The sequence below is a fragment of the Solanum lycopersicum genome, chromosome 1, assembly GCF_036512215.1.
Source record: "Solanum lycopersicum chromosome 1, SLM_r2.1".
Lineage (NCBI taxonomy): Eukaryota > Viridiplantae > Streptophyta > Magnoliopsida > Solanales > Solanaceae > Solanum > Solanum lycopersicum.
The window spans coordinates 83,908,587-83,932,849 of NC_090800.1; the positions used below are offsets into that span (position 1 = coordinate 83,908,587).

At 34.9% G+C, this 24,263-nt stretch overlaps 1 protein-coding gene across 4 annotated transcripts; it reads right to left on the bottom strand.

Moving 5' to 3' along the window:
- Positions 1–3,698: 3,698 nt before the first annotated feature.
- Positions 3,699–23,578, bottom strand: LOC101251522 (uncharacterized). 4 transcript variants are annotated; one of them, XR_743628.3, is made up of 32 exons: positions 23,111–23,578; positions 21,798–22,260; positions 21,446–21,700; positions 21,120–21,332; positions 20,878–21,009; positions 20,637–20,766; positions 20,505–20,551; positions 20,315–20,416; positions 20,107–20,214; positions 18,407–18,549; positions 18,250–18,344; positions 18,080–18,158; positions 17,239–17,290; positions 17,074–17,154; positions 16,684–16,779; positions 16,480–16,583; positions 15,381–15,837; positions 14,124–14,159; positions 13,733–13,934; positions 13,521–13,648; positions 13,208–13,388; positions 12,875–13,110; positions 12,661–12,756; positions 11,984–12,070; positions 11,850–11,882; positions 11,619–11,750; positions 11,477–11,537; positions 5,810–5,865; positions 5,666–5,722; positions 5,443–5,563; positions 4,720–4,941; positions 3,699–4,106 (listed from the first exon to the last, which is right to left on the bottom strand). XR_743628.3 is itself a non-coding variant. In XM_010329300.3 (31 exons), exons 1-31 carry the CDS (start codon positions 23,491–23,493, stop codon positions 4,805–4,807), a joined length of 4,509 nt encoding a protein of 1,502 aa, XP_010327602.2. In that variant the 5' UTR covers positions 23,494–23,578; the 3' UTR covers positions 4,410–4,804. The 4 variants fall into 4 exon arrangements, 1 of the variants encoding a protein (XP_010327602.2); XR_011211288.1 differs by having other exon boundaries at positions 4,725–4,941; positions 13,521–13,654; XR_743626.3 differs by having other exon boundaries at positions 13,521–13,654.
- Between the last annotated feature and the right edge of the window lie 685 nt (positions 23,579–24,263).

Here is a 24,263-nt window from a genome sequence, read left to right on the forward strand (position 1 = left end):
GTAACAAATGTAAAAATTAGCAATCACATTTTCTGAATCAAAAGTGCATCTAACTTGTCAAATTAACAAATGTAGAATTTAGCTATCACATTTTCCCAATCAAAAGTGCATCCAACTTGGCGGAGTAACAAAAGTAGAATTTAGCCATCACATTTTCTGAATCAAAAGTGCATCCAACTTGACGAAGTAACAAATGTAGAATTTAGCTACTGAATCAAGTGCATCCAACATGGCGGAGTAACAAATGTAGAATTTAGATATCGGATTTTCTGAATCAAAAGTGCAATCACTTTAACTTACCTAAGACCCAATCGTGTCAAGTCTAATTTAGGGGAAAACATAAATTTCTCTCTTTCATGAAAAAACCTTTTTGCTCGGGTTAATTTATTTTTTTATACTTTATAAAAGCGTGAAAATTGAAGATTCATTTTCTGATTGTGAGTTGCGAGAGATCTAAATGTGAATCACAAACAACATTAAACAAGGAATTACAAGAAAGATACCTAATTGAGGACGGAAAGCAACAACGTTAGCAACCACTTCTTCAATTCTGTGTCCTTCTCTTTCAAACATAAACAATTGGATCATCTACTTGGTTGTCCTAAAAGCTGTGGACTCTGTCTAAAGCTACTTTGTCAAAGTTTAAACTGATTAAAAACTCGGTGTTACTATTGCTAGTTTTGCTTCGTCACTTTCAATTAATCAGACTAAGCAAGTCCTTTAAATAAATGGAGAAGTGTTACTTCTTCATTAACTTCTATTTTCCACTTTAACAGTGGGAACTCATCTAAATTGACTTATGAACAAATTGGTTACAATAAAATCAAAAACCGACAAAATTCATAAATAAGGTGTTACTCACCAATGTAAAAAGGAGAAATCTAAAGTTTGCTTGTTACAAATTCCATAAACTTGTATAAACCAATTGAAGCAGATGGATTTATTTACAGAAAAAGAAAAGAAATAGCATATTATACATTTGTTGTTTCACCAACAATATCAAGTGGATATAGGTGAAGAAAAAACAGAAATATCATATTATACCTTTGTCGTTTCTCCAACGATATAGCCAAAGCTTAGACACACTGATAATGTAACAGATTTCACACTATCACCTTAGTTTATCAATTGTAAAAGATCATTTACCATCTTAGGAGTATCGAGTTACATGTATTTTCAATTTTATGTAAGTGAAAATAATTTTTACAGCATCCATTCATAGATGCTAAACTCTAGCTTAATCATTAACTAAATTTGTACTTTAAGTATTAAATGAAGGTGAGAAAAAGCTACTAATTATTTACACCAAACCACATTAGTTCTATGAGTCCGAAACTTAAAAGATACAAAATATTAACAAAAATTCCAAAACGGTATATAAAATTTTAATAAAATCAAAACGGTAAAATCACTGCAGATGCAGCGACTTACCTCACCTGAAAAAGCAAAATCGCTGCCTCAGCAGCGATTTTGCAAAAGTTATTTTTTTTAATAAAAAAATGAAATCGCTGCCTAAGCAGTGATTTCAAAATTTTGTTTCTTAGAAATCGCTACCTTGGCAGCGATTTCATTTTTTTTTATTATATTTGTTTTTTTAAACAAATAAGATATAACGCTGCCAGGGCAGCAACTTTATGATTTTTTTTTATATATATAACGCTGCCCAGGCAGCGACTTTATGGAAAAAAAAATTTCATAAAGTGGTCCATTAGTATGCTGCAGGAGACAATTTATTTTATAAAAAGAAAAATCATAATGTCGCTGCCTGGGCAGCGTTTAGAAAAAAAAATTCTATAAATCGCTGCCTTGGCAGCGATTTATTTTATAAAAAAAAAATTTTCATAAAGTCGCTGCCTGGGCAGCGTTTTATAAATTTTTTATTTTTTATTTTAAATCGCTTCCCTGGCAGCGATATACCTTATTTTTTAAAAAAAATGTAACTAAGAAACAAAAATTTTGAATCATTTTTTTATTAAAAAAAAAAAACTTTTGCAAAATCGCTGCTGAGGCAGCGATTTTGCTTTTTCAGGTGAGGTAAGTCGCTGCATCTGCAGCAATTTTACCGTTTTGGTTTTATTAAAATTTTATATACCGTTTTGGAATTTTTGTTAATATTTTGTACCCTTTAAGTTTCAAACTCTTAGTTCTATCATGCTCAAGTGATTAAATTAATGTTAGATCACATATTGATTAATCATGGTTAAGCGAAAATATTGTCATGCTTCAAACAATTTATTTCCATTTTGGTAGACGTTACAACAACTCTGACTTGCTCAAACAAATCAAATTACAATAAGGGATGCTAAATAAGACAATGCACAATCAAACATATCACTGTCAACTGTCAAGACAACTCAAGAAGCCGTCAATGGTAAAATTATACTTCCGTCTATCATTAAATAATACCAAACACTGTATGTCTCCCTCCTGTAAGAAGAATAGGGACTCGAATAAGAGGTCATTAGGTTGAGGGGAACGAATAAAACCACAAAAAATGGTCAGTTTGGTTGATAGAACATATAGTTTTTCTCCCGAATGAAACAAATAGTTGAGAAGACTCTGTTTTCTTCTGAAAAGTACACAAATAGTACATGAATTTTAATTTTTTTTACTAGTTTAGTAAGTCAAAATCACTATGTTGTTGCTTGATGATTAAAATGCTCAGTTTACCCCCACAAAGTAGATGTTATGACCAATAAACCACTATGCCGCAAACTGAAAACTAAAGTGGTAGTGAACCTTAACCATCAGCAGTCTCTGTTAGTTGCCAATGGTTCAAAATGATAAACCAATCTAGAAAAGGGAAATGGAAGAGGTGATAAGTTCTACTGCTTTCAAAGTTTTGATGATCTCCTCACAAGTGCTGGGACCTGGTCTTCTGCAGAGTATGTTCGTCCAGGTTATAATGCTCTACAGCTAGCAAGCTGTCATTTCAGCGGGTTGGTGAGACGCCAGTGTCCTCTACCAATCAGAATGGGCGTAGTTGTTTGCACATTGGACAATAGCTTTTCATAGTAACAACAAATTCATTCTTTCATTTTTAGAGAGAAAATCAAGCCTCGAAATTGCATGCAATCTGATACTCGCTTTCCAGCTTCCTATTTCATCTGCTATTCCGAGAGCTTGTATTTGTGCATATATTGTAGGAATCGTTTCGTTTGTGATAGAAACATTTCATCTTTGTGTGAATCTTTGTAAGAACATAGTTAGGAATAACTGTGTCTTACACTCAAAGTCTATATTAATCAGTCAAAATTAGTATAGTGGACAGTGTTCCATCTGCTTAGGCTCGGTTTTAAGTAATAGGAGGTATTACTTAGTGTTTGAGATTAGTAGGTTAATCTCATGTGTAAATTGTGTTTTACGATTGCTTGTGAAGTTTAGTGAAAACATTTTGAAAATTCCTGTTACAACAGGTCGTGGTTTTACTTCCTTGAGCAAGGAGGTTTCCACGTAAAGTTGTGTGTTCAAGCTTTACTTTTAGCATTTGTTCCTTGTCTGTTGTTGACATCGATAGAGGACCTCGTCCTAAAGTAATTAGTGGACGCGTACATTCCAACAAGAGAATCCTAAATAAGCAACCAATTGGCTCTCTCTCTCTCTCACCTTGGTTGCTACCATAGAGTTTAGAGAGAGATTATGGGGTTTTACATCAAATACTCTTACCACATTGATAGATGAAGAAGGAGAATATGAGCTTGAGTTTATAGTATTCTTCATTAGGACTATCGGTTGAATGAGGCTACATAGATGTACAATTCTCAAGCTCAATTCAAGTTAACCAGAATCCAACACAAGCTAATTGTTTTCAGCAAATTTTCTAGTTACTAAAAAAGGTGTATTTACATTATCCATTGTAGGGCATTCAGGAAATACAAGGAGAGAGGGAGGTATCGAGCATAACTTTGGAGATTGAGGCTACTTACAAACCATAGAGGATATGTATCAGAAGACATTCTGCAGAAGCTTTGCAACAACAGATGCGACAGAGATGCTGGTGTGACACCTAGGATAATCCCATGCTTGATTGCCCATCTAAGAAATGATGCAACAAATATTGCTAACAATCCCTGACTGCAACTATAACATTTCTTCACATCCTTAATCTGTAAGATGTGCAAACCGGCAAACACGTGAAAGAATCATTAGATTATTCCATCACTTAGGCTAGAGACACAAACAGCTTAAATACTCCCTACTAAAAAGAGGGTTCAAATTGCAAGAGAACTCATCTAATTTCAGATATCAGACTCTTGATTTTGTTTATTGAAGATATGACAATAGGGTTTAACTCAAACCCCAAAAGCTAGTTCCTGAGGGGAGGAATCCATATAAGTAGACCACCAATTTATTCTCCAACAATTAGTACTCTAACCCACTCTAACAGAACTAAAACTCAATCAGACATATTTAGGAACTATACAAAAATTAATATGATACACTTTCTTAAAATTAAAATATTTTTGAACATGTTTGAAATGCCACATTCAAAGAAGATATGACACCTTCTTTCTATCACGCCTCATAATAGGCAGTAAACCACGGAATTTATGTCTATCCCATCACTTCTCAGATGGGCTATACCAAGCATGTGGTGTGAGGCATGGAATATAGAGAAAATGCAGAGTCGTACACCTGAAGGCTGGGCAAGTTCCTAAGGATCCACCTGCCCACTATTCATTGACATACATATTAGGCAAGAGTTAGAAATCAATAAACCTCACTATAATTATCTTCAGTTGACTGTGGCTGTGTCAGAGATATTGTTCGGGGTCAGCTCTTGTTGCTTGAATTAATTAGGTACTCATTCACCAGCAATATCTGCGGGTTCATCTATATCCATATTTTCTGTCGAAACATTGTCCATATTGTCTTTTTGATCATCTACATATGCTTGGGAGCTAACTACATCCCCCATCAAATTTTTATGCTTCAGATTGCCTGCCAAAAACAAAGAAATGGGTTAAGGCAATCAGTACATGTGAGGACAAATTTCAGATATGTTTGGCCAACAAAAATTTAAGACTGATGCATCAAGATTTTCTACAACTAGATAAAGCTTAAGCTATCAATGCAACAAACTGTTAATAAACTTTCATGTGTGGGGGGACACCAGAAAGAATCACCAGAAGAATGAAATTTGATCATTATGTTGTTCTAAATCTGTAAAAGGACCATCACGGCCTTGGCTTTAAAAAGAATTCTCCTAGCATCATAATTTGTTTGGCATAGTTCCTATAAATGTAACAGATGTGGCGCATGCTTTCTCAAAATGGATCAAATTGATATCAGATCAATCAAATCCATACATGTATTGAACATGGAAAGATTTAGGCTTTTAAATCACAGCAAACTTGATTAGCACAATGAATAATATTATAAACCACCATCTGATCAACTATCTGATTAAAGTAATATAAGGTAAATGCATTATCAAAATACCCATCCAAAAGGTGCATCCACTTGATGTCGAGTGAAGAAGTTCCTTAACACGAAATAAGAACCGCTCCATAGATCTCTTGGTGATGGGGATTTTGCTGGTTATTGCTGTTTGTTTCATGCCCTGCCAGAAAGAAAAGAAAATACAAATGAAAGTCCAGAAAGATGTCTAGGACACAACCAATGAGTATAACCTGACCAAAACATATGGGATTTCTGTACAAACCTTTGCGTCTGAACAAAGCGTCTGGATAGTTCTAGTTGCTGTCTGAAGCTCTCTAACCTGGTAATAAATATAGAGAGGCTCCTTAATCTAAAGTCAGCGTTTTCGCATCTACTATAGTTCAAGCCAGTAATTCACTCATCTTACCATCTGAATTATTTGCTCACGGTGCAATTCAAATTGCCCCTGTAAGAAGCCAAAAGCTGAAGACATTTGTTAATTCCAGTTAGTTTCCAAGTGTTAGGACTGCAGCTTTATTTATTTAGTGCAGTAAATTAGTCTTTTTAAAGTAACTTGTTTCCCTAGTCTTTAGGAGTTCGTTTATTTTCAGCAGATGATGTGTTGATTTTTAGGTAGTTGAAGTTAGTGATTTATTATAAATGTAAGTCTTCATTGCAGTGAATAAAACTAATTTACCACATCAAATTCAAAAGTTTTCTTTCTAGTTCTTTGGTCCTTTTTTCTATCTTTATTTCTTCATATTCATAAGTGATTTGTTGTTCTTTTCCGGTTTTCACTCAATTTAAACAACAATTGGTATCAGAGCATTCTATGGACGGAGAAGCAAGTTTTTCTTCAATGAACCACCAGCTTTCAATGGAGAAAGTTATCAGATCTGAGCAGTTAGAATGCAGACATATCTAAAAGCTTTGGATCTCTGGGAGGCTGTAGAAGATGATTATGAAATTGTTCCCTTACCAAACAATCCCACGATGGCACAGATGAAAAACCACAAGGAGAGAAAAATCATAAAACAAAGGCAAAATCATGCTTGTATATTGCAATGTCATCCACCATCTTCACTCGTATCATGTCCTTAAAGTAAGCAAAAGAGGTAAGGGATTATCTCAAGACTAAGTATGAAGGAGATAAAATGATTCGAGGGATGCAAGTGTTGAATCTGGTATGTGAGTTTGAGCTGCAAAGGATGAAGGAAAGTGAAACTATAAAGGAGTATTCCGACCGACTTCTTAACATAGCAACTCGTTCAGATTGTTGGGTACCACTTTTAACGATTCAAGGATCATTGAGAAAATCCTCGTAACAGTACAAAGATTTGAGACTACTGTTACAACCTTAGAAAATACTAAAGACTTGTCTAAAATTTACACTTGCGGAGCTTTAAGTGATTTTCAAGCACAAGAGCAACGACATGTAATGAGACAAAAATGAGAAACCCTACTAATAAGACAACAACACGATGGAAGAAACAAGAAGCAGCTGAACAAAAAGATACAAGTAGGGAACAGTGATAATATTGCGAAAAGCAAGAAGGCTAACTATCCCCCTTGTCGGCGCAATGGGAAAAAAGGTCACCCTCCTCTCAAATGTTGGAGGAGACCTGACGCAAAGTTCAGCAAGTGCAACCAGCACGGACACGAAGCTGTAATTTGTAAATCCAAGACTCGTTGAAGCTCAAGTTATTGACCGAGAAGAAGAAGATTAACTCTTTGTTGCAACTTGTTTCACATGTCTTGATTCAAGTGAAAGTTGGTTAATCGACAGTGGTTGTTCTTACCATATGAAATCTGACAAATAGTTGTTCATAGAGTTGAGGAACACAGAGAGAAAGAAAGTTAGAATTGCAAATGGTGAGTGTCTTTCTGTGAAAGGCAAAGGCATCATAGCCATTAAAAGTTGCTTTAGAACTAAGTTTATTACAAATGTTTTGCATGTCCAGAATCCTTCATCAAAACCTGATAAGTGTTGGTTAATTAATGGAGAAAGGATTCAACATGTTCTTTAAAAAAAGGTTTGTGTGATAGAAGATCCATCAGGCCATGAAGTATTCAAGGTCAAAATGGAGGGGAGATGTTTCTCGCTCAATCCTATGGAAGAGAAGCAAACGGCTTTTTTTATTTCAGACAACTCTACAGAAGTTTGGCATTATAGAATGGGTCATTTTCATCATAAAGGTAATAATGTTAATGCAAAAAAAGAAACATGTGAATGATCAACCATTCATACAGAATCGTTGGTCAGATTGTCAAGCTTGTTTACTTGGCATGATGAACATATTGCCCTATCCCAAAATAACTTGGAGAGCATCAAAAAGGCTTTAGCTAATTCATATAGATCTATGTGGACCTCATAGAACACCATCATTAAATGGCAGTCTTTACTACGTTGTATTTAATGATGACCTAACAAGACTGACTTGGATATTTTTCTTAAAATTCAACTAAGAAGTTGCTGATGTGTCAATTTTAAAGTAAAGGTAAAAAAATCAAAGTAGTTGCACAATTCAGACTTTAAGGTCTGATAATGGGAAAGAGTACACTTTAGAGCACTTCAAAATATTTTGTGACAAAGCTGGTATAGAACATCAACTAATTGTCCCGTATACTCCACAATAAAATGGAGTAGGTGAGGAAAAATAAAAGTATAATGGAGTTGACAAGGTGCACGCTACATGAGAAAAATCTACCAAAAACGTTTTGGGCGGAGACTGCCAGAATTGCGATGTTTTTGCAAAATAAACTTCTTTCTAGAGCCGTGAAGGATAAAACACCATATGAAGAATGGTATGGTCATAAACCCTCATTACAATTACTTAGATTTTTGGTTGTTTTTGTTTCTTTTATGTGCCACAGGTTAAAAGAGATAAACTTGATAAAAAGGAAGTTCCTAGCATCTTTACAGGTTACAGTACTGTTTCCAAAGCATATAAAGTCTATCAACCTCAAACAGAGAAAATTCTCATAAGTAGAGATGTTCACTTCATTGAGGATCGACCAACATTGGAATTGGGAGAATCCCAAAAGCAATCCAACAATGACACTCTATTAGATCCAAAAGATCTAGTAGATGATCTTCCTGTTAGAGGCACGAAGTCGATCTCTGATATCTATCATAGATGCAATATTGCAATTTGTGAGCCCGCGAGCTATGTTTGAGGAAGCAGAAGGGAATGAAAAATGGGTGGCTGCTATGAAAAAGGAGATGATGATGATGGAAAAAAATTAGACATGGGAACTTGTTGATAAACCTCAAGATCGAAAGATCATTGGTGTAAAATGGATTTTCAGAACAAAGTTGAATGCAGATGGATCCATATACAAACATAAAGTGAGGTTTGTGGCAAAGGGCTTTGCTCGAATTTTTGGAGTAGACTAATGAGAAACTTTTGCACCAGTTGCTTGACTTGACACAATCAGACTACTTCTAGCCATTGCAATGGAAAATAGTTGGAAAGATTATCAACTTGATGTTAAGTCGGTCTTTCTCAATGGTCTTCTCCAGGAGGAGATTTATGTTGAGCAACCAGATGGTTTTGTCATCAAGGGACAAGAAGACAAGGTTTATTTGCTAAAGAAAACTCTCTATTGTTTAAAGCAAGCACCAAAAACTTGGTATAGCTAGATTGATGATCATTTATATAGTTTAGGATTTAAGAAGAGTCTAAATCTACACTTTACATTAAGGGGTCGTTTGGTACAAAGATCAATAATGCAGGGATTAATAATGCAGGGATTGGTAATGCAAGGATTACTATTATCAAGTGTTTGGTTCATTGTTTTTTAACTAGTTTTGTGTGTGATTTAAAGCTCTACAAAAAAAAATTCAATTATACCCTTGAGTTGTTATGGGATTTTTGTATTTCATGTAATTGGGTCAAGGTAGATAATTGACGGATACTTTTTTCATAGCATTTTTAACTAGATAGGAGAACAAAACTTTATTATCATATTCACTACGTTGTCACTTAAATTATTTGAGGGTAAATAATTGTCATCTATAAATTGAGTTAATATCTCAAAATGTCACACAACTATAATAATATATAGAGAAAATTTATTGAACTTTGTTTTTGTATCAATAAATCTTTTAAAAAACTCTTTATCATATAATAAAATAAAAATAAACAATAGATATAGCAAAATTAATTAAACTATTTTTATGATCGAGATGTCTTATTTATATGTATATGCTCTTGTTTTAGACTACTTGTGTAATGTTTAAGGAACTTCCGTTAACAGACAATACTTGACTTATGAATTGTTATTAAATTCATACATCAACATTAGCATATTAGTCGGATTATCATATTTTATATTAATAATAAGTAGATTAAATAACTCATGTTTTAGAAACAAAAAGTTAAATCTAAATAATAAAATTTGCAAATTAATTTATTTAAACAAATTTATTAGTATAAATATAAAATATAAAATCAAGAAAATAAACAAAATGATTAAAAGGATTTGAGGGGGTATTTTTGTCTTTATCTAGATTAGTCCCATGGTATTAAATTAATACCACCAAATGGAAGGTATTAGTTATACACCCTCTAATACCATGTAGGGTGTATAACTAATCCATGGATTGATCCAAAATTCCTACCAAACATAGAATTAAATAATACCACACTTAATACTTGGACTATTTTCCCTAATACTCCCTACCAAACGACTCCTAAATGTTCAGGTGCGGACATACTTATTATTTCTTTGTATGTTGACGATCTATTTGTCACTGTAAGTTAGACTTGTCCTATGAGGATTTCAAGTTGGAAATGATGAAGGTCTTTGAAATGACAGATGTTGGAATGATGGTATACTTTCTTGGCATGGAGATCAAACAAAATGAAGACGAAGTGTTCATTTGCTTGAGAAAGTATGCTCAAGAAATTCTGAAGAAATTTCATATGGAAGATTGTAAGTTACGAGTCTCCAATGAACCAAAAGAAAAGTTGTCCATAGATGATGGAGCAAAAAAGGTGGATGAGGCATATTATAGAAGTCTTAATGATTGCTTAATGTATTTGACTGCACCCATGCCTGATATACTGTATGCACTATGCAGTGAGTCTTTTGTGTCGGTTCATGCTTTGTGCAAGTGATTTACACTTGAGAGCAGCTAAATAATTGTCAGATACATCAAGGGAACTGTCAACTATGGTGTTAAGTTTCAGAAAAGTAGGAATTTTAGACTTATCGAATTTTTAGATAGTGATTGGACTGGTTCATTTGATAAGAGGAGTACTTCGGGTTTTTGTTTCAATCTTGGATCAGGAACTCTCTTGGTGTTCCAAGAAACAAGATACAGTAGTGCAATCAACAGCTGAGGCAGAATTCATTAATGCAACAACAGCTGTAAATCAAGTATTATGGTTGAGGAAAATCATGTGTCATCTGAGTATGGAGCAAAAAGAAGTGACTGAGGTTTATACTGATATAACCAAGCTGCAATTTCTATTGCTAATAATCCAGCTTTTCATGGGAGAGCTAAGCATTTCAATGTTAAGTTGTTTTCTTGAGAGATGTGCAGAAAGATGGAGATGTGAAGCTTCTTTACTACAAAAGTGATGAGCAGGTTGCTGACACTTTCACAAGCCCCTTCCCCTCAGCAAGTTTGAGTTTTTCATAAAGAAACTAGAAATCTGCAGATCCTAAAGCAAGGAAGAGTTTTAGTTTCTATGTTTTAGGACTGCAATTTTTTATTTACTACAGTAGAGTAGTCTTTTAAAGCAACTTATTTTTCTAGTCTTTAGAAGTTTGTTTAGTTTCAACAGATGTGCTGATATTTAGGTAGTTAAAGTTACTGCATTATAAATGTAAGTCTTCATTGCAGTTTTGACTTGCCACTTCAAATTCAAAAGTTTTTTTCTTTCTAGTTCTTCGGTCCTTTTCTCTATCTTTATTTCTTCATATTTATAAGTATTTTGTTGTTCTTTTTCTGGTTTTCACTCAATTTAAACAACTTCAATACATCATATTTTGTAACAATCACAAAGATGAGGTCAAAGACTACACCCTCCCTTAACTGAAAGAAATAATTCATTGTACCCTGACCCGTGATAGAGGTAGGTACCTTTGAGGAAAGAGTCAACAAACTTCCCACCAAACTTGACAGCAATTGCACGGACGTTGACCTATTAGTCAACACCAATTATGTCAGTAGCATAAAGCTAAGAGGCAATGAAATAAGAAATTTAAGCAAGATAACCAACCACCTTATCATGGGTCTTGCACAAATTGACTAAAGAAACAACCACATTAACAGATTGTTGTAGTTTCTTCAGAAGGCATTTGACATCTTCCACTTCACCACCCCTGGCTTTCTCCAGAAGTGAAATTTCCTTTATCTAAGCAAGTAAAGAAAAACATAACAATTATTTTCATCTAGGAATTTCCATCTGTTGATGTGTAGCTTCTAAATAATATGCAATATTTTTGGTACCAACCAAGCGGTTAATCATGGCAAGGTTCTCTTCATGCTGCAGCATCAATTCATCATCAGTCAACGTCTTTTTAAGAACACATAAAATATCTGGGGAAGATAATGCACACAGAATTAAGCACATAGTGGAAATCTTACCAGTACCCGGTACCAAATGTAAAATGTTGCAGGACAGAGAGTAGAAAAACGACAGTGATCCTCCAATGCAGATCTGTGTAATGAAACCTGGCATTTAAACAGAATAGGACTAAGTTAGGGTTTTCCTAGGAGCGTATCACGGTTACAGACCACTAAGCATATTATATGCTAACATTATCTAGAGACTGAAATCCCATGACCAAAAAATCATAGAACATTTTTCAGACATTGCATTTCAATTCTTACAATATTAAGAATATGTAAACCTTCACTTAAATCTTGCCACTTAATATGCAAATTTAGCTGCTCTCATAATTTTTCCAATTTTTGAAGCAATCAAAATGTAAATGCACTTGGCTAGGTGCAATCAAACAAGTATTGCATAGTCATGTAGTAAGCTTATTTAAAAAGCTAAAGGAGGTTATAACGAATCCTTAAGGTCTCCATTTATACCTTTGAACTAGAAGCATGTTGGATAACAGATAGAAGCTCAGCAGAAGGTTTTGATGCAATGTGCTAAAAACATAGCAAAGTTTTAGCAGAATTGTAACAGATGAGCTCACAGCAGAAAGATTTGATGCAATATGTAACAAATCTAGGAAAGTTTTCACTTTGCTTCAAGCACAACAAATGATCTGTCAAAGAAATAATTATGTAAAACCACCTAATATATGCACCTGGGGCAAAACAGAGCAGGCAAGCTCACATAGGGAATCGGAGGTGGACTGGCAATTTTCCAAGTGAATTCGTAAAAGCTTTTGAATTACCTCTGCCTGCAATTAAAACAATAAATCAGACTAGCAACCCTAAAATGAAGAGAACATATTGAACAGTCAGCAGTCATCCAAGAAACATGATGCTGATGTTTGCTGTAGCACTAGATTAACCTACTCTGACTTTCTGACCATCTTCAATTTCATTAACACCATCACACTTTTGCATCAAGAGTTTGTAAGCAGAACTGCCCAGCTTCTTGGACAGAAAAGAAAGTAGCTCTTTTGAAAAACCTGTACGAATATCTTCTCCAATATCGTTGAGATCGTTATCTAGGATAGTCCGGAAAGACACAATAACTGATTCCAAGCTTAACAATACTTCGGAAGCCAAAGCAAATGAGACAGCACATGCTGCAAGGAAAAAGTCAAGTGGTATGGGCTAACATATTCTTCAATGGTAAATGAAAGAAATATGTGATCAAGATGAAGAAATTCATAAGCAGCATACCTTCATCAAAGATGATCCCAACAAATAAATATGCACCAGCATATAAATAACCTATATCTCCTGGTGATGGAATCAATTGCATGCCTTGGAAAAAGCAGTCTGAAATGCTGATTGGCTGGAATGCCTCCAGAAGATCAGAAAGTACTGACCTGTCTCTCTGAACATTAGGTATGTTTAACGTCTGCAATTGAGGTAAAAGGAAAAGAAAACAATGAGAAACAAATTTGATAAGAAATTCTAGGAAAGAAAAAAGAAAGGTACTTCCCCACCCTCCATTTCCTTAAGTTCTGCTTTTTAGACTGAAATGTTTTACCTTGCCAAAGCATTGAAGTGTCTCTTTTATGACAGATCTAGATACTGATGGTCTTAAGCTTGTAATGTTGAGTAAATCAGGATTTCCAGCAAAGGCAGAATGAGTTCTCCAATGATCTGGGCATGTGTCTGTATCTGCATAAAATCCCTGTAAGATATTCTAAAATTTGGCAATATTTCTTCCAAGGCATCTGACAAAGTCAGCTGTAATACCTTTTCTAACACCAGATACTGCAGAATCCAAATGTCTTCTAAGGGAAGGAAATAGTGGCTGAATTTTGCTTATGAACTCTATTACTTTCATCTCACCAAAAGCAGGAGGAACACTCATGCGTCTAACCAATATATGCCTTCGTGGACTGAAGTAGTCCAGCTTTTTGTTTAGATCCCTCAGAAAATAAAGACAAAGGGGCAACTGGTACCACCAGGGAGTTAGATATTCTCAAAAATTAAAGTCTAAAGACGAGTACATATAAATTTACGCACCGATTTCCAAATATTATAAATATGAACAATTAAAGAGGAAGAAGGAACTGAAGACGGGTGTGAAAGATTCATATATACACTAGTGAAGAGGGCATGACAAAAAGAGCTCACTGAATACCTCAGAAGCTGGATCTGCACAGCAGGAATCCTCAGTCTGCAATTGAAAAACCATACTGAAACAAGTTAGAAACGCTGTACAGGCCTAGCAATGATTTCTGGCAGCTATTATATGAATTTACAAAATTGCAAAGATATCAAGTGTCAACTTAATATCAGAACTCTCTCTCAGTTCAGAAAAATCTCCTCTTTTTGTACTACTCTTAATTGAAGGAAAATATAATTGAATAAATTGCCAGAATGAATAAATTGCCAGAATAGAACGAGATGTACCTCAAAACTAATGGCCTAAGAAAGATATGTCACTTTTCCTTTACAAAAATTATAACAAGGGAAGATTAAAACAATACAAGAGGAAGATGCAAGTTAGCAATGAAACATATCAAGAGATCACAAGGGCTGAGTTAGTAGACAATCAATCAACTCATAATCAGAACAAAAGCCTATATGCATTTGGTTAGAAAACTAATTATGATTATTTAGATGTGTTGATTCAACAATAAGTACAATACTACAATATTAACTACTTTCATCAGAGTAATATTGTGGCTGTTAGTCCATAAGGTGTCATTCCTGCGTGACAACCAAATATTAAGCAATTAATGAATTTGATAAACATTGATGAAATCAGGTAAATTATTTAAATCACACGATCCCCTAGTCTTTAATCAAATAACTAATTCTTTTCTTTTGAAAAGGTATCTTAGAGTTCAATACTCTATCTACTTGAAGCATTTTGTGCTCAATAGAAAATTGTGAAATGGAAAATATCACGAAAATGCCTAAGAGGTGTACTCATGGTAATGAACTCTCAATTATCTTCTTAACTATCTAGATATTTGACTAATTCATGATTGAAGAAGCAAGATACAGTTCAATAATCAAACAAAGGATATGTATCAAGATGATACCCCCAGAAAAGTAACACCTCATTGGCTATTTGAAGATTTTGTGTTTTTTAAATTTAAATTATGCAGATTTAGATTGTGTTTGAGAGACAATGTCAACCCTTTTTTGCTACCCCATCTTTTAAAATAACATACAGAAGACCTGAGATGTAAGAAATACCCAGCCCACAGTATCCAGATAGAATGGCCAGGAGAAAAGGAAAATCAAATGAAGGTTGTGCACTTGAGGAAAAAGGATTTGAAAGAGTGACAGTAGCAAATAGACCCATATACATCAGGCACTAACTTGTTCAAATGATAAACCCATTGAGACAACGAAAAGAAGGAACTCATTAAAACACAAACACTACCTTCTGAAAAGCTAAAATAGCAAAACAATCCAGCAAAAGAGGCCTGAATTTGTGTCTTTGTGCTTCGACATGCTCCACAGCAGTAGAAACATCTACATTCGCTGACATATTAACATTACGTGGTTGGTTCACTGATGGCTCAGGCGCACTACCTTTAGAACACGTTCCAGAAGGAGCAGTGCTTGGTTCCTGGCTTGGAACTGCACCTGCTTTCCTCAAAACATCCATGATGGTTGGCTGCCTAAGTTGTCCATCAGTAAGTGATGCTTGGCTGCTCTTCTTCTCTTTCTTCTTCTTTTGTGATGGACCAACATTACCATTACCATTACCATTCTTCATCTCCTGATCTCTATTATGATCAAGTTGGTTCGGCGACAAGGACTCCAGATGAGGTTGGAGTTCAGGTAAGGAAAAAGAGCATTGTTTGAGGGAAATGTTTAGCAAGCTCTCCAAAAATCTGAATTGGTAAACTTGTTAGTTTTATGAAGTTCTGTTGTCACAGCATGATTCTTTATTGAAAATAAAACTGCCTTGTAGTCAAAGTTATAATACAGTTGCTGATGCATATGCATATTGCAGAGTAAAGTTGCCAGAGAGAAGGAACACACATTAAGTGTATTATAGCAAGATAACACATTCTTCCAGGTCTGACATTTGTAAAACCAAAGTATAGAATGAATACAGATGAAAGTTAATCATTTGAAACTTTTATAATTATGTATTTGTATATCCTTGTAACCTGGAGGAATAAAGATTTTTATAGAACTGCTTCAAATCACTTTGCAACTAGTGAAGACCCATATAAGTTGAGCAAATATTACCATGTATAGAGTGATTATCTTATTCTGATATCTCACAGAAAATTCAAAAGTAGTGGGTGATCCCTATAAAATACCGGGACAATGCATTTCCTTTTACCATTAAATGTTATTAGGTATAGGATCTAAGAAACAGATAATCATCCTTCACAATTTGTTTGTGACAGATGCACGATGAACAGAGTTGACAACTAGTTAGGAGATTCAAAAGGGTCCTCAAAATCTATGGGGGTCAAAAGTTATATCATGCATCCATACAAGAAAAGGACATGTGGACATACACAAGGTTCCTCAACCGCTTAAATAGTTTAAGAGCTATCTCCTCTCTTGTTGCTTGACTGACTGCACTGCACTCATCAACAGCTTGAGTACAGAAGGCATTGAGCTACATGATATACCCAAGAAGTCAGATAGCATGCTTAAACATATCAAGTTGTCAGATATAGATTACCAACATCACTGGCGAGATTATCAGCACTACCTACCAGTTCCCGCAGCCAATTGACAGCATAGTACAATGATAGAATAATGATTTTCTTCTGCTTTCCACTTAAAGATCCCCAAAGTGGTTCACCGAAGAACTGATACAAATGTAATAGACACAATTAGCACATGGAAGGCATGCAGCAGGCATAACATTATCACAGTATAAGAGTACAACTCTCCCACCAGATGGGAAGAAAGAGTTCGAACCATCAAGTTTCATCAACTGCCAAGTGACTAAATATTGTTTTTCGAATAATTCTAGCTTAAGGGTGAAGGATCACCACACTCCAAACTTGAACAAAATGGTAAAGCCAAATGTACCAACTAATTTCACAGTGAGTGTGATTGAGATGGTTTATAAGAGTAACTGAGAAGGCACTGAATCCCACCTTAGAGGAAGGAAGGTGTATAGGACAGCCAAGAAGTGCATCAATTCCTGCAAGAGATCCTTGATTTGCCAACCCCTCAATCTAACATAAAATTTGAGATCAAATATAGAACATTCTAGGATTTAGAGGATGAAATTCTTTTTGAAAACTGAATTATGTACTTACTGAAGATAGCAAAAAAAAGTTTGCTGGAAGAATTTGCAGTGATGAAGCAGCCCTGCATGAGTTGTATAATATGTGACAATCTATGCAGAAAAACAACACTGATAGGCAGAAACTTACCAGAACGTAAATATATATCAATAAGTCTAAAGTTACTTTGGTGATTTTGACTCAGATAGAAATTTGATAGAAATTCAGTTTTAAACAGCAAAGGCATACTAGGAGAAATTTTTATCATAGACACTGCAAGATTACAGTGTGGTGCAAATGTCAAATTTTCCCTCAAGCCCATACAACATCTTCAAGGTGCAATGAAACATCTCCTAGCTGCATTGTTTTTGCACAATTCATTTCATAAGTTAAAAGAGGGCAGTGGGACTAACTACTAGATGTATATAGTTAAGTCAAAACTGCTCCACAATTTCTGCAAAGGTCCGCGTTCCCTCTAACTTCAGAAATGTCCTTGAAGTGCAGCAAAATATCTCCTAGAACCTTTTAATCATATTTCATAAAAAGTGAAGGATGAGCATAACAGTTTTCCTAAGATAGTCAGGATAATATCTGAGTAAAGCAGAGCCTAAGAGCAGGAAATAATTCTGCACCAAAGAATTCCTTTCAGATTGACAATTTTAATTCCTAAACCTGATAAACAAAAGTTCAAGCTCCCATGATAAGTTAGTGATTCTCTGGCTTCATAGTATCAAACCATTTAGTAAAAGTGAGGTAATAAAAGTAGGTGTGTCCTCTCATTTAATTTTTGTTTGTTTCCATACTTGAAATTCAGTATATAGGGGTGTATAAGCTTTTCAAGCAGTAAGATGAAGAAGAAGAATTACAAAATTACCGCAAAGAAGAGGATACAAGTGGCAAGATATTGAGACATATAGGAGATATGTCTCCGTCAAGGTTCATCCATAAGTCTCCTGCACACATACATAGGTCAAAACTTCAATTGATGATTAGTTAATGGAAATTTGCTAGTGTAAGTTTCTGGAATGCACCTGTGGATCTTACCTTCCAAACCACAATATAAGTCATTGACCATAAGCTTCCCACCATCGAGGTCACACAAAAACTTTGATTCGAAGTCCCCAACATGTTTGCTTGTCCTGTGAGTAATGCACATTTTATGTACTGTGATGTAAATCTTTGGGGATAATCATGTGCTTACCATTCCACTATGGCTGGATGAAGTGCTTTTTTCTTCAATGTTAAAGCCAGTTCATCATAAAACATAATTAATGGTAGTGGTAGCTGCTTGCAAGAGTTCATAGATGTTTCCAAGAGCTCCAAAGCTTCCTCATGATTTGACTCCTAAACCAAATCTCATAAGTTGGAAGCATCATAACAAAGTAACAATGGCAAGAAATTTTTAAATAGAAGCTCAAATATCTGAAGTATCATGACAAACAAAATAGGGAAATACAACATGAAAAACCAACTCAATGGGAGACATCTCGGAAATTTTACAAGATAATTCCTTCTTTTTGGGAGGGAAGGTAACATTTGTGTACATTGACAAGTTAGTACATATAACTCTTGAAACCTGTGTGAAGAAACACACAGCTTGATATCTAGTAGTTTGAGGGAAATATCAAATATAACAAATGGCTAAGTAGTTTTTTGTTTTAAAATGCGATCAGCACAGTTACTCTCATTAATCATCAGAAGTTGTGAAGGCCAAAAGGGAATATTACCAAGCACTTTAATGATGATATATACATGTACTTATCATGCTCTACAAAACAGTGTTGAAATTAGATTACGATATTTTTAAATGATAAAAATGTCTACCAGTAAAGGAACAGAAGATGTTTTGAAGGACAGGTCAACAATATAATGAAGATCAGATCTGACTGTATTATCTTCCTCTGGTTGGTGTAATATGAGTTTTGTAAATGATGTGGAAACCTTATCACGGTGTGTAGAAAGCTTACATAGATAGGTTAAAGTTTTCCTCATTTGGTTGTATGGTTTTTTTGGAGAATGCACTCGGGCATTTGTGCTATATCAATATTACTTACCATTTCAAGAAAAAAAAAAGTTCACCAATAATCATACTGTGAAGTTATTTACTGTGATACCAACATAGAAGAGATCTACCAATAAAAAGACTTTCGCTGTAAGCAATATTGAATCACATTCATAACCTAGAACACTAATAGACAAATTTAAGATAGTCAGCAAAGCACAATATCTCACAATACAGTGTATCTGAGTAGAACCAAATGTAGTCAGTACCTTTTCATTTCCTCCACTTTCTACTATAAGTCCTAGCTGCTACTAGACCTCCATTACTGAATTCACATAAACCATATCGCTACTATTGGCACTAGAAGTTGTACTCAGTTTCATTTTATAATGCCAGTTGACTAGATAAGTTTGAAACGTTAATTAACTTGTCCATTATATTAGTTTTATTGTAACAAAATATTATAGTAATAGCTGGAAGTTAATTTGACATAGAAAACATAATATCGAAATTCAATTTTTTGAATAATTAAATGAATTTGAACTCTAAAAAGCTGTTTAAGAAAGAACGGTATATGTTGGAATATTTCAAATTAATTTTGAGCCTCACTATAGATAAGGGGTTTTGGTCATGCTTTGAATATAATTTTGGTATGTCTTCTGGTTTCTATTAGTAGTCCTCCCTTTTGAGAAGACTACACAATATAAGTATTAAATGAATGATTAGCTAGTGTGTATACTGATATATATGGCTACTAATAACAATCAGAAAGACAAATTTCAGCATGAAAGGATTGGAACAAGGTCAAACAATACATAATTCAAAAATAATGCAACATCATGTTGTTTAATTTGAACAATTGGAATAAGATAAAGTTGCCTCAAGTATCAGCAGGCTACCTGAGATGATGGAAGATGTTTCGTAGTTTTTGCATCCCCAAGGTAGGATACTATTTTAAGAGTTCCAATTAAGCCCATCTTCTTATAAGTAAGATCGGGATGACTCAACTGCCAGAAGATTTAAAGAGGATAAGTTGTCATTGTGACTCAAGAGAAGGATACTGTCACAATTCCTAGAGAATGTCATATTATCCATTTACAGATTTACCTGCTTTCTCACAATCACTAGTAGTTCATTTGAAATAGGAGATCCAAAGGGCCCTGTACTCACTTCAGCAGAAAATGCCAGAAGACTGAAGACTTCATACACCTGAAACATAAAAAGTGCTTCTCAAAGACAAGCCAGGAAATGGCTCATGTCATGATGCCAAGAGAGGCACGGCGATGTCTTCACCAACCTTATGCAGGTTTCCAATACTAAATGTCTCCAAGTAATCTAGGATGCCTGAAAAGAAGCATAAAGATAAGCATATAACTAAATTTATGGCAAAATTTTCTAGTCAGCATTAATATTGCTCCAACAAGCACACCATTTATATGAGAAGAAAGTGGAATCAACTCCTGTGAGTACTTCGAGGCTAGGAGGACCATCACATCCATAGCAGAACTCACTTCATGACTTATCCCAGAGCCCACATGAGTAATTAATGTTCCAAGGACCTTCAAATAAAAAACAGCTGATTACACTTGCAGCATGCAATACAACCTTTTGCATTTACTTCCAAAATTAGGAGAAACTATTTATTAAATGCTTCAAGAAGACAATCTTACTTCCTGTCTTGAATAACTATCCACAAGGTTTTTGAACAGATCTGTGTACATGCGAACGCCGAATTCCCGTACTTTATCTTCTTTGCAAGCCAGTAAGTACTCAGAAATGGAAAGGAGGGTAGGAAGATAATCCTAGTATAGAGCAAAATAAGTCAAGTACAAAGAACTGCACCAATATAGCTTGCACAAGAAATAGGAATATAAGGTTTTGCACTGCGATGATACCAAAGTGTAAACCATACCCGAGTCAAATCTGTATTCCCAGAAACACATTGATCAAACATAGTTTCCACAATACAGCCCTCAAGAATTTTTTTCTTCAGTAACTTCTCAACAATCTTTTGTAAAGGCTCGTTGTTCATGTATATAAGTGTAAGCAACCATATGTCTATGATCTTATGATCCTGAACTTTCTCTAGGCTTTTCAGTTCATTCAATGTCTCTTGGCAAATTACCTACCAACAATTCACCATGTATAAAGAGCAGAACAGATGTAAATATTTATGCCTACTGACAAATGACTCAATGAAATTATCAAGTATAAGGAAATAGAAATTGTAAATCCCACTTTATTAAATCGAAAACTTGTTCGCAAGGCATCAAGTATTGAAGCTTCTGCATTGTTGACGACTGACTTTCCCTTCATCTTTCTTTGTTGTGTGGTCCAAACGTTTGATGCTCCAACAAGTTTCAGTTGATGTCGGATGTGTGAAATAATCCTACGAGTATTGGTTGGTGTAGCCAAAAGCAGTAAGAATCTCAATAGGTAGGGCATATGCTCCGCATCAATAGTTCGGATACAAGATAACGCCACTGTAATGACCTTTTACAAGTTTCACAAGAAAAGGAATTGTTATTAAGGTGAAAGTCAACATTTAGTAGATCGGCCACTGATTTTAATACATGTTCAACAAAACAACCTGTTCTTGCAACATATCATCCAGATGGAGGTTAGAGAAACAATCAAGCATGGGAACAATAATTGAAGTATCCTCTTGAAGCATCTCCTGAAGCGAATCTACAACAGTTCTGTTGTTTTTCTCCCCAATAATCTCGGGCAAGGACCCAATTATCTCCTTCTTCAAATGAACCGGGCAAATTGATAACACTTGAAATAGTTTTTCTGTAAATGCTTCTGAATCTACAAGGAAGTCAAGCCACCTGAATTGGTTAATAATCAACCTTGCTATGTCTTCTTCAAGACATAAAGAAGATGATCTCCCTCCAATATTTCCAGCAGGGTCCACATCAAAATACTCAGGAAGCTTTTCAAGCAGCAAGTTTTGAATGTCTGACTGGACTGCAGGAACCAGTAGCAGTACTCTTGCCAGGCTGTCACTCCGTACTGATCCAAGTCCATCTCGTTTTGAAGGTGTTAAAATGCTGTTGTAACCAAATAGTTGCAACAGTTAGACATGCCGATGAGAAGCTTTCTCAAGCATTTATTTCTTATTTTGGAAAACGAATAATAAACTTATTGTTCCACAAGTATTTTGCATCTCGTGTTTCCAAGATGCCACAAAAAGCCTTTATTTACCATTCAAGATCAAGTTATTGGAAAGCATAAAAATGATACCTACAAGGGCTTCCCATGAATGAATCTAAAATCCCATCTGTTATAAGTGACCAAGTAAGAAATGATATTCTACATTTATCATTTCCATTATTTCCTATACGAAGATTCGCAGTCCCTAGCCAAAAACCATGTATCACCCTTGAGACATCTGGTAGGCGGTTAAAAGCTAGAGTAATACCATATTTTTGGGTTGTGATAAAGCAGTTCACTTGTCATTTAGATTCCTGATATTCTAAACACAAAAGTGCATAAAAAGAGAGTTGCTAATATATTTGGCGAAGTAATACAATGTTCCTCAGGAAACGTACATAAATTAAAACAAAACAACATAAAGCTCTTTCATTGCTCAAAATATTATGAATGTTCATTGATTTTCAACTCTCATATATCTGTGAGGTTGAAAATGTCCACACAACCTCTCTCTCACCCCACAAAATAAGATAATGCTCTTTCTGACCCAACTTAAGTCCAATTTTAATCCAAAGTAAACTCTTATCTATGCAAATTTCAAATTAGTTTACACGCTTAAACCTTATCCAATGATGCTATGTTTCCACCGACGTTCTAAGATGCCTTACATTTACTTACTAACGCAATATACAAGTAATATGGGAGGGAAGAAGGGAATTAATGAAAAGAGCAGTCCTTCATGCTCACCGCCGAAGGTTACTTGGAGAGTTGATGTAAGACGAGAGACCCAGGAGGAACTCAGACTTCAGAGAGGAATCAGATGAGAAGAGACTGTTGAGTTGGTTCCGAAGCTTATGTAGATCAGATGGTAGACAGGGCGGACCCGAGGGGTTGATCAACGTACAGCCGGCATCTGCTAGAACTGAAATCATTTTCTCAATAGAATTTACAGTTTGTGACTGTCTTAACTTTGGCGCTTCCGATTCCAATGCTGTTTGCGGAACATTTTCCTCGTTTGAGACAGCGGATTTGGGAATTTTGTTGGGCGGAGCAAACGGAGTAACGAATCCAGTTTTCAATTTCGCCGGACGTTTACGTGGACCGATTTGCTTGTTCTGGGGAAGAACCATTATTCTTCTGCTAGGGTTTCTGAGCTGAAGATTGTGTTTGAAGCTTCTGATAATGGAGGCAAAAAGGCGCCAAATTTTGAGAAATTTTGAAACTCAGAAAGGAGGATAATTTATATGTTTAGCCCAAAATTGTTCTTAAAATTGCAAACTTTGCCACTCATGGTTCATATTTTTCACTTAGGCCCTTTGTAAAATTAAGATTTTGTCCATAAAGCCCCCAAACTACTTAAAGAGTCTTTACTGACCCCTAAACATTTTAAATATGAACATAACACCACGAGAGTGTGGGTGTATCTTTGGGCTTTTCTACTTTTTGACCCATAACCTTTCTTTTTCTCTTATTTGTATCTTTCCTGTTTTGTTATAGCAACAGTAATACACCCTTCAATATAATTTCATATGGCAAAAATCGAAGAGGGTGATATACGCGTATCTTATTTCAATCATAAAGAATCGTTGATTTAGTTATTTTGCGAGAATAATAAATTAGGGCACATATCACTTTTAAAAAATATATATAATATAATACAAATTCTCAAATTATATCTCGTGATTAAAATAAAAGGATATGAAGTCTAGCTCTTTAAAAGCAAGTAAGGGCGCAAAAATCAAAAAAAAAAAGTGAAATAACATGTCAATGGACTCTAAATATACTATAGCACTTATAAAAAGTGTATCTTTCGGTATATTTAGTTTATCTCAATGATAACAAAAGTAGGTAACTTGTAAGTCTAAGCAAATTTTCTTTTGACATAATGCATAATTACCTT

Coding starts and splice junctions, on each gene's coding strand:
- LOC101251522 (XM_010329300.3), bottom strand. CDS start 23,493: ATGGTTCTTCCCCAGAACAAGCAAATCGGTCCACGTAAACGTCCGGCG. Junction 11,538..11,618: donor TGTGCAAGACCCATGATAAG/GTGGTTGGTTAT, acceptor GTTGACTAATAG/GTCAACGTCCGTGCAATTGC. Junction 5,723..5,809: donor GTGAGCAAATAATTCAGATG/GTAAGATGAGTG, acceptor ATTTATTACCAG/GTTAGAGAGCTTCAGACAGC.